The 13309-nt window shown below is 56.7% G+C and overlaps 5 protein-coding genes across 5 annotated transcripts; 3 read left to right on the top strand and 2 right to left on the bottom strand.

Annotated features, from left to right (window-relative positions):
• Positions 1-1072: 1072 nt before the first annotated feature.
• Positions 1073-2317, top strand: PG994_011301 (cystathionine gamma-lyase; the record flags this gene model as incomplete). The annotated part of the gene is made up of 1 exon (XM_066862710.1): positions 1073-2317. The coding sequence occupies one exon, from the start codon at positions 1073-1075 to the stop codon at positions 2315-2317; it is 1245 nt and encodes a 414-aa protein (XP_066711820.1).
• Positions 2318-2979: 662 nt separating this feature from the next.
• On the top strand, positions 2980-4728 carry PG994_011302 (uncharacterized protein; the record flags this gene model as incomplete). The annotated part of the gene is made up of 1 exon (XM_066862711.1): positions 2980-4728. The coding sequence occupies one exon, from the start codon at positions 2980-2982 to the stop codon at positions 4726-4728; it is 1749 nt and encodes a 582-aa protein (XP_066711821.1).
• Positions 4729-5706: 978 nt separating this feature from the next.
• PG994_011303 (uncharacterized protein) lies at positions 5707-7758 on the top strand (the record flags this gene model as incomplete). The annotated part of the gene is made up of 3 exons (XM_066862712.1): positions 5707-6171; positions 6275-6873; positions 6939-7758. 3 exons carry the CDS (start codon positions 5707-5709, stop codon positions 7756-7758), a joined length of 1884 nt encoding a protein of 627 aa, XP_066711822.1.
• Positions 7759-7896: 138 nt separating this feature from the next.
• PG994_011304 (glycoside hydrolase family 2 protein) lies at positions 7897-11253 on the bottom strand (the record flags this gene model as incomplete). Its single annotated transcript, XM_066862713.1, has 5 exons — positions 7897-8436; positions 8498-9790; positions 9996-10568; positions 10644-10757; positions 10822-11253. The coding sequence occupies 5 exons, from the start codon at positions 11251-11253 to the stop codon at positions 7897-7899; spliced, it is 2952 nt and encodes a 983-aa protein (XP_066711823.1).
• Positions 11254-11690: 437 nt separating this feature from the next.
• Positions 11691-12393, bottom strand: PG994_011305 (uncharacterized protein; the record flags this gene model as incomplete). Its single annotated transcript, XM_066862714.1, has 2 exons — positions 11691-11902; positions 11961-12393. 2 exons carry the CDS (start codon positions 12391-12393, stop codon positions 11691-11693), a joined length of 645 nt encoding a protein of 214 aa, XP_066711824.1.
• Between the last annotated feature and the right edge of the window lie 916 nt (positions 12394-13309).

Raw genomic sequence — 13309 nt, forward strand, 5'->3', positions numbered from 1 at the left:
ATTCCATGCCAAGAGAAGGTACCTATATACACCTGGTGCATGCAGAGCTACGTGATGCAATAGTCACAAGTGCAGGAGAGGGATGCAGGCTGAGAGCAAGAACCGACAGTAAACGCGATCCCCCCGCCGCAGCTAGACGAACAAATGTGTATCAATAGATGGGACCGGTCGTGCTTCCATCGTGGCTGTTGATTCGCAGTATTCAAGAATTTGTGCTTAGCAAGTTCCTGGTTACCTACAGGAATCATCCACCTGGCTAGGTAATTAGTCATACGTAAGAAGCCCGCTTTCTAAATGGACCGCTTACATAAAGTTGTCGGCCTTATAGACCAAGAACTTTGTTTCGCATCGTTCCATTGCCCGTGGAAATTGCGTGATTTTCACTTGATACTCAGCGAAGATGGCCTTGTGCCTTATTGCGTGCTCGTGGATGGGCCTCATGTTCTGCCCAAGTCGCACGTCTTTCGAGACGGTCAGGACGGCGGGACAGGTAAGGTAGAGAGTGGGAGGCCGGTATAAATAGAAGGTACCTCTTTTTACGCTCACTGCTGCCAGGGTACCATCCAAATTGATGCGCCGGCCGATAAGTGGGCATCATCAATTGGGCCACACTTCATTTGTGCGGCAAGCCTCGGATTACCAAAATCTCTTCCCACTATAACATAATACTTGGTCCCTTAGGTTGGCCTCGTCCGGGGGGGATATTAGATATAAAAAGGCCCAGTAGCGACGGAAACGGGCGGTCAGCTTTCTCTTCCGCAGAACTGTCAGTCATCTTCCACCGAACAATCCTCGTCAAGAAGTAGGTAAAGTAGGAGGTAGGTTTACATTCACTTCCAACGCCTCCCAGCATCCAGTAACCTATGCGGTGGAGCCACCTCCGACACCACCGGAAAAATTGGACATGAGATTGCATGTGCACTGCTGACTTCGTGTGCAGTTGCATACCTACTTAACTCACTCATTCATCTTACTGCTCGCCGCCATCTGGACCGCGAGTGACGACATCGCCCTCTTTCACTAAAAGACAAGCGACGCGGGGCTCTGGTCTCCCGTCCTGTGTGCTGCCATCATGACTGTCCCGGTTGAGCAGCCGATCGCCACTCCACCCCGCGCGCCATCGCCAACTCTCGGCTTTGGCACCCTGGCCGTCCATGCCGGAGCACCCCATGATCCCACCACCGGCGCCGTCATTGAGCCCATTTCCCTGTCCACCACCTTTGCCCAGCGCGAGGTCGGCCAGCCCGTCGGCATCTATGAGTACTCCAGAAGCGCAAACCCCAACCGCGACAACTTCCAGCAGGCCGTCGCCGCCCTCGAGCATGCCAAGCACGCCCTGGCCTTCGCCAGCGGCAGCGCCGCCACTGCCACCATCCTCCAGAGCTTGGCCTCGGGCTCTCATGTCATCAGTGTGAGCGACGTCTACGGAGGCACCCATCGCTACTTCACCCAGGTTGCCAAGGCGCATGGCGTCAAGGTCACCTTCACCCCCCAGATCGAGGTGGACATTGCCGAGCACATCACCGACGACACCAAGCTCGTCTGGATCGAATCCCCCAGCAACCCCACCCTGAGGCTCGTCGATGTCCGCGCCGTCGCCACCGCGGCCCATGCCCGCGGCGTGCTCGTCGTCGTCGACAACACCTTCCTCAGCCCCTACGTGCAGAACCCTCTGGACCACGGAGCTGACATTGTCGTGCACAGTGTCACCAAGTACATCAACGGCCACAGTGATGTCGTCATGGGTCTCGCGGCCGTGAACTCGGACGACCTGCAGAGCCGTCTGGCCTTCCTGCAGAACGCTGGTGGCGCCGTTCCCTCGGCCTTTGACTGCTGGCTCGCACACCGTGGTGTCAAGACGCTCCACCTCCGAGTCCGCCAATCCAGCACCAATGCGACAGCCGTGGCCAAGGCCTTGGAGGCGAGCCCTCACGTGATTGCCGTCAACTACCCGGGGCTCGACTCCCACCCCCATCGCCACATTGCCAAGAAGCAGCATCGCGATGGCATGGGCGGCGGCATGCTGTCCTTCCGGATCAAGGGCGGCCATGCCGCAGCCGAACGCTTCTGCCGCCTCACCAAGATCTACACCCTGGCCGAGAGTCTGGGAGGGATCGAGAGTTTGGTGGAGCTACCCAGCGCCATGACGCACGCTGGCATCCCCAAGGACCAGAGAGAGGCCGTGGGCGTTTTCGACGACCTGGTCCGAATCAGCAGCGGTATCGAGGAAGCCGACGACCTCGTAAGGGATGTCCAGCAGGCTCTGGAGAAGGCGGCCCTCGGCGGCGACTCAGCGAACGGTGTCAATGGACACTAGACTAGGCTGGATTGAACAAGGCATGATCACGGCACGTGGCGTTACGGGACTACATAGGAGATGGGGTGGCAAACCTCACACGGTTACCAAAATATATCATTTAGGGTTAGAGAGTTGTTTGCTTGTTATTGACTGCCTAGGCTAGCTGGTTCTCACGTTTTTCTTCCACGGGCATGTCTTGATTCTAGGTGCCATGTACATCTTCTTATACTCACGACCATAGAAAATAGAAGGCCTTGCTCCTTGAACTGATCGAGTACTTATGCATGCATGCACGCAGGCACGTCTGTATAGGTGTGCTACTGTACCAAAGGGGTGGAGGGGCTCGAATCCATGTCCGACAGCGGCTTCAATTGAATGCCGTGTTACGGTAGCGAGTATAGTACCTACATAATGTACTCTTGTCAGTCACTATTATTGGTCAGTCCCATTGATGTGTTGACTGTCCATACTCCGGATTGGCAAAGTGGACTGTTGTCCTATTTTGGGACCCTCCCCCGGCTGCCCGACTCCCCTCAGCGGCTCAGGCTCGTAATTAGTTGCCGGGCTGGTCGCATCCCCCGTCTGTCCCTGGCTCCACTCGATTCCATGTTCAACACCATCCATCAAAGCTACTTCTACTACTACCACTACCTTATAGGTTAATAACCTAACCTACCAGCATGAACATTCTACCTCCCGAAATCGTTCTCTCCATCCTCGAGTATTGCGTCATCAATCACTATGGCGACAAAAACTCCCTCTTGGGTCTTCGCACCGTCTGCCGCCTTTTTGACCATGTCATAAAGCCCTACGTCCTCCGAACGCTCCAGCTGGAATTCACGCGCCTCGACAAAGTAGCCAGGCATGAACGCCCGCTCGACCACGACGCCCTGGCGCGCATCGGCCATCTGTGCCATGCGCTTTATCTTGACCTCATGTTGGTCAGGGACGACGGTGAGCCATCTAATCAATTGCCTGCACTACCACGCACACTGCACCCGGTGCTGACTAGGCTCCTCCTTCCCACAGGCGAGGTCAGTTACTTGAGCAAGATCTTCTCTGCCGTCCCTTCGATGGAGGCCTTCGTCACGACCCTGCGGGACCGATACTGCTTGAACGAGGCTTCCTTCACCGAAGTCGACTACCGAGACAACCTGGGGAAGCTACTGGAATACACCCCGAATGCCTCGGCCGTTCGTCTAAACCTCCCGTTTCAGCTCATCTCGAAGCACTGTCGCGCTGCCACCATGATCCTTGGCAATACCTTCGAGGCCCTCGCCCAGCGGCCCGAGGACTCGGCAAGAGTGAGAACGCTCGTCCTGGAAAACGTGACTGACACTACCATCGTGAAGCTGTGGAGGAATCCTCGCGACGTCAGGAACATCATCGACGCATTCTCAGCGCTCGAGAACTTGCTCATCTCCGTGCGGCGACACGAGGAAGGGCAGGCGCAGACCATCAACTTCCGCCACCGTCTCTGGGAGATGATCGGCAAGGCGCCAAACCTCGAAAGCCTCTGCTTGATCAGCTTGGACTGGGACGAAGGCTCCTTTGAGCCCATCAAGACGACCACCCAGCGCGACTGCAGCATCGACGATTGGCATTTTAGATCCATACCGACCATACGGAAGCCGCCCAAGTCGGTTCTCGCGCGACTTACCTATCTTGAGCTTCGTCGGGTGGAGGTGTCCGGGTGCGGACTGCTCTCCATGTTCAAGTGCTTCAAGGACTCCCTCAAGGAGCTCTATCTGAACCAAGTGTATCTCAAGAAGGTGCACAGCGCCGGCGCGCCCGGAAGCTCAAATGATCTGTTATGGATTGGACTGCCCAATACGCGGCCACCACAGCACCACAGGTGGATAGCAACCTGCCTTCGTCAAATGGAGCTGCGGTTGCGTGTCTGCCGCGTCGCTTCTCTCGGTTATGATCAGTACGTCATAGGGGAAGAGCCTCATCCCATGCCGGGTTATGATCTAGAGGACCCTTCGGGTCTCGGCCGCACTCTGGAGCAACGGTTTGTAGAGGTCGTTTCCGGTATCCAGCAGCCCGATGCACCAGATGGTTCGCCTGTCGCGTATTGGCCAGAGCAGGAGGAACAGGCGTGGGCGTACGCGGATAGGGATAGACCACATGACATGGAACCCAGGGACTGGAGTGCTCCTCATTACTTTTCCACGCAGAAGAACCCAACTTCCGGGTGGCAGAAGACCATCGATTGCCAGTTCCCCAACTTCAACCAGTTCACGCTGGACGAACTTCACTGGTTCGCCGATACGGCGTGCAAGGGGATGAGCAAGATCAGTCGTGCTATGGATGGTGAAGAAGACCGGCAGCATGCTGGGCACCATGGCCCGGATAATTCCGAAGACGTCCCCGGCACGAATGCACAGCTCGGCGATACTACATTTCATGGTATGGACCTTGATTAAATGCTGACACGTCTTCCAGTCGGGAGCCCCGGGAGATAGAACTACATACGCCCTAACGGCGGCCCGTGTTCTTGACCGAACTTGACTATCCATTGCTTCCAAGCAACGATGCTGTAGTAGTGTAGTAGTAATTGATATCAACCAGCGTGTTCGATATCGTTTGCGACCATTGGCAAATAGGCCAAGGCATGTTATACTTGCTCGATTTAGCATTGCGGATTGCATCATTCTTATTCTTACTTATTCTTGATTGCCACATATTATAGCCAAGATACCAACGATTCGCGTTTATTGCCGGGAATCCCATTGAGCAAAAGCCTTTGGAAGGAGTTTCCGATGATGTTTGTCCCGCTGATAATGCCCAAGTCTAGCCATGTCGACAAAGTGTGGTGGACGGGGGATGAACTGAAACCTGACGAGTCTTCCGAAAGGATGTGACCTGCATGATGATTGGCCGCCCCCCCCCACCCAAAGCAGTTCTGGGCCACTGACGACAGAGCACCCTTCAGCCGGGCGCATCAGATTGGTTGGAGGGCGCACACCACCACCCCAAGTTCGAGAACCATTGGATCGCCATATATCAATTGCATAAGCATGCGTGCACTCCGAGAAGCTCGGGGCCTCCTGACAGGGCGGTCGTGGATTGCCACCCACCACTGGGATCCGAGTAGGCCAGACCACGCAAGCAGGCTGCCGTCGGCTGTCGTCCAGAGCCTCACTTCGACCATCTGCGCTTCTCATTGGTAATATAGGCTTGTGCAACTCGCTCCTCACCATTGGGCTCCATTCGGAGAATGCGACTTTACTTCGTCCACCCACGATTTTTGGGTGCTGCTCTGCGCCTCGTCCGAGACAGGTTCAGTGAGCTGCTCAGGCAAGCAAAACTCTGGATTTGAGCAGCGACTCTTCCTATTTTAAACAGCAGCTACGCCATCTGTCGACGTCCGCGGCGGCTTGGGGCGCGAATGAGAGTTCGAAATGGTTCATCGCTCGCCAGCGGCTTCCCATCGATATACTAGGCCTCCCTACGACAATCGCGCCAACGGCCATGCCAGCCATCATCACCAACCGCGCGAACCACCAGTCAAGCGCGAGGATGTGTCAACTTTATCGGAGATGAAACTTGTTGACCTAGATAGGTTACGCCCAGACATTAAAATTGGCATCCCCCCTAATGTGTCGCGATTGTCCAAAATCTCGGCCTTCTTGCACCGGAAATATCGAGATGATGTGTACTCTATTGCGGATGATGCGAGTATTTCCTTCTATCACGGCGGTCATGTTCTGCGTGACGACATGATACCGCGCGCCATCTTTGCTCTGTATTACAGGGTAACACGAAGCGGCGCTAGTCGCAGCTTGCGCCTCCTCTGGAGTGAGCGCCTTGAATTTCATCCGCCCGAAGTGGATGAGTTGATGGACGGCATCGAGGCTGGTATCACGGTACGGAAGCTCAGAGCCGACATCGCAGCATGCTTGGGGGGTAGACGACAGCTCCCGTGTCGTGGTCTCGGTTCGAGATGGTCTGCGGCCTGGCTTACTGCAGGGGAACAACTGGGAAGCCCGCCGCGCTCATACGTGGCTCTGCCAAACACTATTCATCGATCTGGTAGCAGAGAGGAACTATGTCGTCATGAAAGGGGTCAACGAGGAGTACATCTTTCATCCGTTCAGCTGCGCCCGTTCGGTTGGGTCGCGCACACTCAGAACGTGGCTTCATGAGAGGATATTGACCAATGTCCGTCACCCCAAGTCTTCGGAAGGGAGACGGCCTGATCTAGAAGATATAAGTATTTCCTTAGAGGGAAAGCCCCTAGGAAGGCACTCGCGTGTGAGCCTCGGGTCCACTGTCGAATTCCAGCTGGCCACCACTGCTCATCACCATTTCGTGCAAGAGGAGGGCTGGCTGGTCCCGGAATCGGAAACGTGCATCGTCTGTAGCGACGAGAAGAGGGTATCCGAGTTCCCAGCTCGTATCGCGAAGACCTGTGGCCACCAACCCGCCACCTGTCGAGACTGCATCGGTCAGTGGATCGCCTCGAGTATGGAATCAGTCTCGTGGGACCGCCTCAAATGCCCCGAATGCAGTGGTCTTCTGTCCTTTGAAGACGTGAGGGCATTTGCTGACCCGGAAACATTCGAGAGGTTTGCACCCCGGCCCAGCTCCTAGGGGAGGCGACTACCGTACCAGGGGCCTAATGCGTGTTCAGGTACGATTCTCTAGCGACCAAGGCGGCGCTGGGAAGCATCCGCGACTTTCGGTGGTGTCTCAACCCTCGCTGCAGCGCTGGGCAGATCCACAAGGCCGACTGTCCCAGGGTCAAATGTCACGCCTGCAAAGCGTCATCATGCAGCCACCACAACCTACCCTGGCACCGGGGTGAGACATGCGAGGCCTACGACCGGCGCACTAGAAGACGGAGGAAGAGCGACAAGGCTTCCGAGAAGAGGGTAAAGGAGATGACCAGGTCTTGTCCACGGTGCCACAAGGATGTCTACAAGTACTCGGGTTGCGACCACATCACTTGTAAGTCTCGGCAGAGTCGCTACGAACTTGCAAATATAACATTGACTCCCTACGGCGCAGGTGTTTGTGGCCACGAATGGTGTTACCTGTGCCTTGCCGAATACTACCATGACCAGGAAAGCTTCCTACAATGCAAGCACAAGCGCAGCTGTCGGTATTTCCAGAATCCTCCCAACTACGAAGGCGGTCGGGCCTTTATGCCCTTTATACGGCCGGCGAACATGGCGCCACCGCCGCCGCCACCGGGGTTCAGACCCTGGGGAGTTCCGCCGCGCCCCATGCCACATCGTCACTTTGGGCGACCGCCCACGCCGACGCCCCCTTTGCCTGCCCAGGGTCCGCGGGTTGACCCGGATCCCTTCAACTTCCCAGAGAGGAACTTTGCGGAACGCCGTGACCAGGCAAACCATCTTCATGTTGGTCATGCGGGCAATGGCGAGGCAGGCTTTATGGGCGCGGCGGCAATGTTCACCATGGATCAATTCCTCCAGCGAGCACGGTAGACAGGGGGGCATGTTCTTCAAGGCTGCGTTGGTTGATGGGACAGAGCCTCGGCCTGGGTGCCGTGTATTGATCTACATTCGTTTCTCCATAGCCTCCCTATGTGTCTGCTCTTGGGTCCCCCTTCACTGTCGATGTATCTAATGTAGCACAAATTCAAATTCAAAGTCCTTCGTCAACAAAGCGTACTCGTCTCGAGTACGAGGTCCACAGCTGCCGGAGCCGAGCCCGTGGTGGGCAGCATCGAGCCGCAGCACGACGTTCTCGGTCTTCTTTCTGTGCAACTCATACGGGTGCTTGGCAGCTTCCACATCAGCCACACGGTAATGCGAGGCATGGAAATCGAACAGCTTTCTCGCCGTCCTACTGTCAGCTGGGGCGCAGTCTAGATCCGCAAACTGGGCCGTGATGGCCTCTCCGTTGGCGTGGGCCAGCTTCAGCCAGCGGGTGTCGGTTCGGTTGGAGCCTTCCTGTGGGTACTCGTAGTCTGTCCACAGCTGGGACACGTCGGCCGAGTAGATGCCCAGGCGCTGCGAAAGCTTCTTGTCGCAGTAGCTTTCGCCCGGGCCGCGGCCATACCACGAGACGGAGCTCCACTCACCTGGCAGCTCCGTGGTGAAGCCGATACGAGGCAGAGTACGAGGGAGACAGTCTCCTTTGGGTGAGCCCTTGGCGTGGATCTGGAGCGAGCCAGAGGCGTGGAATGTGTAGGTAATGCTCAAGTCGATCGACCACGAGAACGTCGGGGGGGCAGAAAGACTGGTGCACCTGGACAGCAAAGGTGGTTTCATCACCGTTGGGGCTTTCCCATGTGCAGCCACGCGTTCTGGACTTGGCCAAGTCCAGCCTCTTTTCCTTCCAGTCCCAGCCGTCTTGTGGCGTGTCGTTATCGGTGGGCGCCCGATACATTGTCAGATCCGGGCTGTTGGCAAGAAACTCGGTTCCGTTCTTCTTGATGGAGCGCAATTTGCCATGGATAGGAGAAAACGTCCACACAGTAGTCCCGGACTCGATGGTCAGGAGCGTTCGTGTCTCCTTGATGTTCAACTTCGCTGCAGGTTCCGACGGCGCAGCCAGAGCGACTGCTACGTACGGCATCATGGGAACTTCTGCAAAGGCAACTTCGAAGCCTGACGGCAAAGCTAATGTGTCAGAACGCTGGCGGAAGAAGAGTTGCAGGGTGCCCTCTCCTAACAAGTCTGAAGCTGTTGGCACTACCAGCTCGGCCGTTTGACCCGGGCCAGTGCCCGTTGGGATGGCGAGCCGCCCGGTTCGGGAAGTCGGTTTCCCCTCGTCAAGCACAGCGTAGACACATTCGAGGTGATCTAGCGTGACGAAATCGTAGCGATTGATGATGACAACCTTTCCTGGCGAATGCGAGACGACCTGGACCGGCGCAAGCGCTTGCTTGTACTCGACCAGACCAGGATTGGGCGTGTGGTCGGAGAACAGGACACCGTCCATGACGAAGTTGTAGTCGTTGGGGACGTCGCCGAAGTCTCCGCCGTATGCGTAGAACTCATCGCCAGATTCCTCGTCTTTCTTGAGGAGGCCGTGGTTGGCCCACTCCCAGACAAAGCCGCCCTGCAGCTTGGGATACTTGTAGAAGACATCGACATACTCCTTGATGTTCCCCGGTCCGTTGCCCATGGCATGGATGTACTCACACAGAACCATGGGCTTCGTTTTGCTTTCGTCCTCGGCAAAGCTGATGATCTCCTCGATGGGCGGGTACATCCTGCTGTACATGTCCATCGTCTCGGCATGGATATCGGCCTCGTAGTGGATGGGGCGGCTGTCGTCGAAGGACTTGATCCAGTCGTACATGGCTTGGAAGTTGCGGCCGAAGAAGGCCTCGTTCCCCAAAGACCAGATGACCACAGAAGGATGCAGCTGATCACGATGCACCAGCTGCTGGGCCCGGTCGACATAGGCCTTTTCCCAGTCGGCATTGTCTGTTGTCCACTTGGCGGCGTCGAGCCTTGTGAGCAGCTGGCGCTCGCGGAAGGGCAGGGCGCGGTCTGCAGGGCTCAGCTTGGCATCACCTGGGAAGTTTAGTCACGGTGTAGGAAGCCGTCTGCGTACTGAGACGATGGGCCGGGCAGGGAGGGACTGAGCTTACTGATGGTTTCGAATCCGTGGCATTCCAGGTCGGCCTCGTCCATGACCCAAAACTATACAGAGCAATCAGCATGCAGTCCTTGTAGCGATACAGGCACACGTAGGTATATATACTCACGCCCAACTCGTCGGCCAAGTCATACAGCCGCGGGTCGCTAGGCTGGTGCGATGTTCGGATGGCGTTAATGTTGTGTGTTTTCATCAACATCAGATCCTGCCTGAGAAAGTCGAGCGGTACCGACCGACCGAATTTCGGGTGGTGCTCGTGGCGGTTGGCGCCTTTGAGCACGATACGCTTGCCGTTGACCTTGATGAGGCCATCCTTCATCTCGACTTGCCGGAACCCGACGCGGTGGGAAACGTAGCTCGTCTCGTCGAGGGACACGACCAGGTGGTACAGCGTCGGCGTCTCAGCTGTCCACTTCAGGGGGTTTTCCACAGCCAGCGAGAACTCGAGGGTCCCGCCCGACTGCGTCGCCGCGCTCGATGCCACCAGCGTGCCCGACATGGCAGGGTCCAGCAGGGTGACTTTGACGTCTCCCTTTCCGGCCATGCGGACCTGGACATGGAGATGGGCATTGACGTACTGGCTGTCAAGCTTCGTTTGCACGAAGAGATCCTCGATGCGGGACTCTGGGGGAAACCCAAGCAGATAGACATCTCGAGAGATGCCGCTCATGCGCCATTGATCCTGGACTCGAGCGGTTAGTGGGCTCTGTCATCTGCTCCTGCCCGTAGCGACCACAAGAAGACGTGTGGCACTTACTTGATCTTCAATATAAGTTCCGTCGCAGTATTGATACACCCGGACGGCCAGCGTATTCGGCCCGCCCTTCAAGACTTGGGCCGTGACATCGAACTCGGCCGGGTTGCGTGAGCCCTGGTGGTATCCGATTTCCTGGCCGTTCAGCCAGACGTGGAAGGCCGAGTCGACGCCCTCGAACCTCAGCCGGAGCTGGCAGCCTTGCAGGTGGCTGGGCACCTCGAATCTCCTCACGTAGGGACCCCGTCTCATTCTCGCCAAAAGGCACATTTGGCGGATCGACGGGTATAGGGAAGTTGACATTGGTGTAATGCGGACCCTTGCCGTAGCCGTTGAGCTGCCACATACTGGGCACCGTCACCTGGTCCCATTGCGTCGTGTCAAAGGACGGGTCCTCGAAGCCCTCTGGTGCCTCGAACGGGTTCATGGACAGGTGGAACTGCCAGGCGCCAGAGAGGCAACAAGCCTGGGACTTGTTTATGTCATAAGTCAGGGCATCCTCTGCGGACCGGTATGTGTAGAAGTTGGTGCGCGGGAGTAGGGTGTTTCTGTGAAGCACCTCAAGGTTGTTCCAGTCTGGCTGGGAGGCCGGGTGTTTTCTGGCGCGAGACATGGGGTGTAGTAGCAAGCAAAGAGGCTGGCCAGTCACGAGGCGGTGAATGGTGAAAGGTATGGCATACACTCTTTATAACTTGGGTTCTATCCTATCTGCTGTGAGGCGTGGTCCTGAGTGGCCCCCCCACACCCCCCCCCCCCCCCCCCAATCCCAATATATGTATTCATTCATACGTAGCTACTAGCTAGGGCAGATGTGGCATGAACCCCTCTCCAAATCTTGGCCCTGACGACGAGGAGGCAGTGATTCTGTGGGGGGCCCTTTGGGGTGCGGGGGGTAGGGGGAGAACAAGGGGAATTCCGTGCATGGCGGCAAACCCGGCCTTCTTGCCGATGCGGGCCGGGAACAGGGCCCTGGGGTTTTTCGCGACATTTCCGCCCCCTCCTTCCTCCCCCCTCTCCTTGGGTGTCTCTTGTGCTTGATAGCATCTTCAGTTATGTCTTCTGCGGTGTCATAACCAGGCTTCGTACCCGCTCCCGCAGTGACGCCTCCAGATCCACGTCGGTCGCGTCCTCGAGCCGATTCCGGTATGCGTCCACCAGGGACATTCGTAAGCCAGGCAGCATCCCCTCCTTGCCCGTCTCCCAATCCGTCAACTCTTCCATGCCGGCCTCGATCAGATGGGCTGCGTGGCTTGCCTGCCCGCCTTGGAGGTGCGCCCACAAGAACCAAGAGCCATGGCGCAGTAGGCACTCTTCAAATACCGTGATCTTCTCCCACACCAGTGGGTTCCTCGGCTTCGTACTTGCAGGCTCGCACGAACCCAAACCCGGCCATGTCGACCGTGTAGAAGAGCGCTGCCAACTCTTTCGTGGACAGGGACCCTATGTACTCGATCTGGGCGGTGCGGGTCTTCGTATGGGCGCAAGATCCAGAGCTGGCGGCCGGGCTATCGGCCGCCGCCATGTCCGCCATGTAGTCGCAGTGCCACAGGGACGTCCGCATCAGCTCGATAAGCTGTCCTTGTTGGCGTGGTGTAAGCGGGCCCAGGAGCGGAGGATTGCCCGTGTTCCAGAAGTCGCGTCGTAAGGCGTCGCTGATTCGCTCTTGTCGGAGATCCAGCTCCAGGATGGCGTCGAACGTGTTGGCGGCAACGATGTGACGCTCTGGGCCGCGCGAGGATAGCACATGTCCCATGGGCGGAAAGCCGCGTGCTGTCGTCTGGGCTTTGCAAATGGATGTTTCGTAAGTCTGGAGGATGGAGCGAACAGTCTAGACGGCCATGCCAGGTCGGTCAGTTTCCTTGTTCACCACCCTCGCCACGGCAGGGAGAGTTGAGCGACGTGCCTTACTCGTCTGCATGAAATGCATCACGGTAGCCATGTTCATATACTGCTCTGCCATGCCCAGGATGATTTCAGGAGGCAGTAGTTCCATTTCTGTTGTCTCGGTAAGTATGGCCAAGTAATACGACGCTGCAATAGTTTCTGTCTTTGGACGGCGGGATACAATATGATATTCGCCGGTGAACAACGAGGCGACTACCACGGTTTTATTTGGAACTCTTGCTGTGACGAGCAGCGTTGGGCACCTTGATGGCAGCCATCATCACAGTGAGCCATCAAGGTTGCAATTACATCATGTCATGCCAAAGAAAGACCTTCCCTCCGATGCGTTGCGTTGCATTGCGCGACCGGCGCAGCTGGCATAGCTGAATTGAACATTAGATGGTGGTGGTGGTGGAATTGCTGACAGTGGAATAGCTGCAGATGGCTGGTAGGGAAAGCATACCTAACCTACACCTATACCCCCCTCTTGGCGTATGAATCGAGGAGGCTGCAGAGGATGAGATGTGCCAGTCATGTTTGAATATCCTCCAGTCGGCCGCGTCGTGGCGCAACACATACTCCGGCCGCATAGATTCCCCCCCCCCCTAGAATGAGTCAGAATGAGTCACGATGAAGCGTCACCTGCTGACGGGACGGCTTATTACCAGTTCGACTCGATACAGCAAGTAAAGGCAACCACAACGGCGCGAATATAGATATACGCATAGAGCAAGTGTAGATATCTTGTCGGACGTTTTGTCAGAATAGTCGCAACAACTACCGTA

This window comes from Apiospora phragmitis (genome assembly GCF_038363925.1).
Source record: "Apiospora phragmitis strain CBS 135458 chromosome Unknown utg000010l:1.0-9815664.0:1.0-9183399.0, whole genome shotgun sequence".
Lineage (NCBI taxonomy): Eukaryota > Fungi > Ascomycota > Sordariomycetes > Amphisphaeriales > Apiosporaceae > Apiospora > Apiospora phragmitis.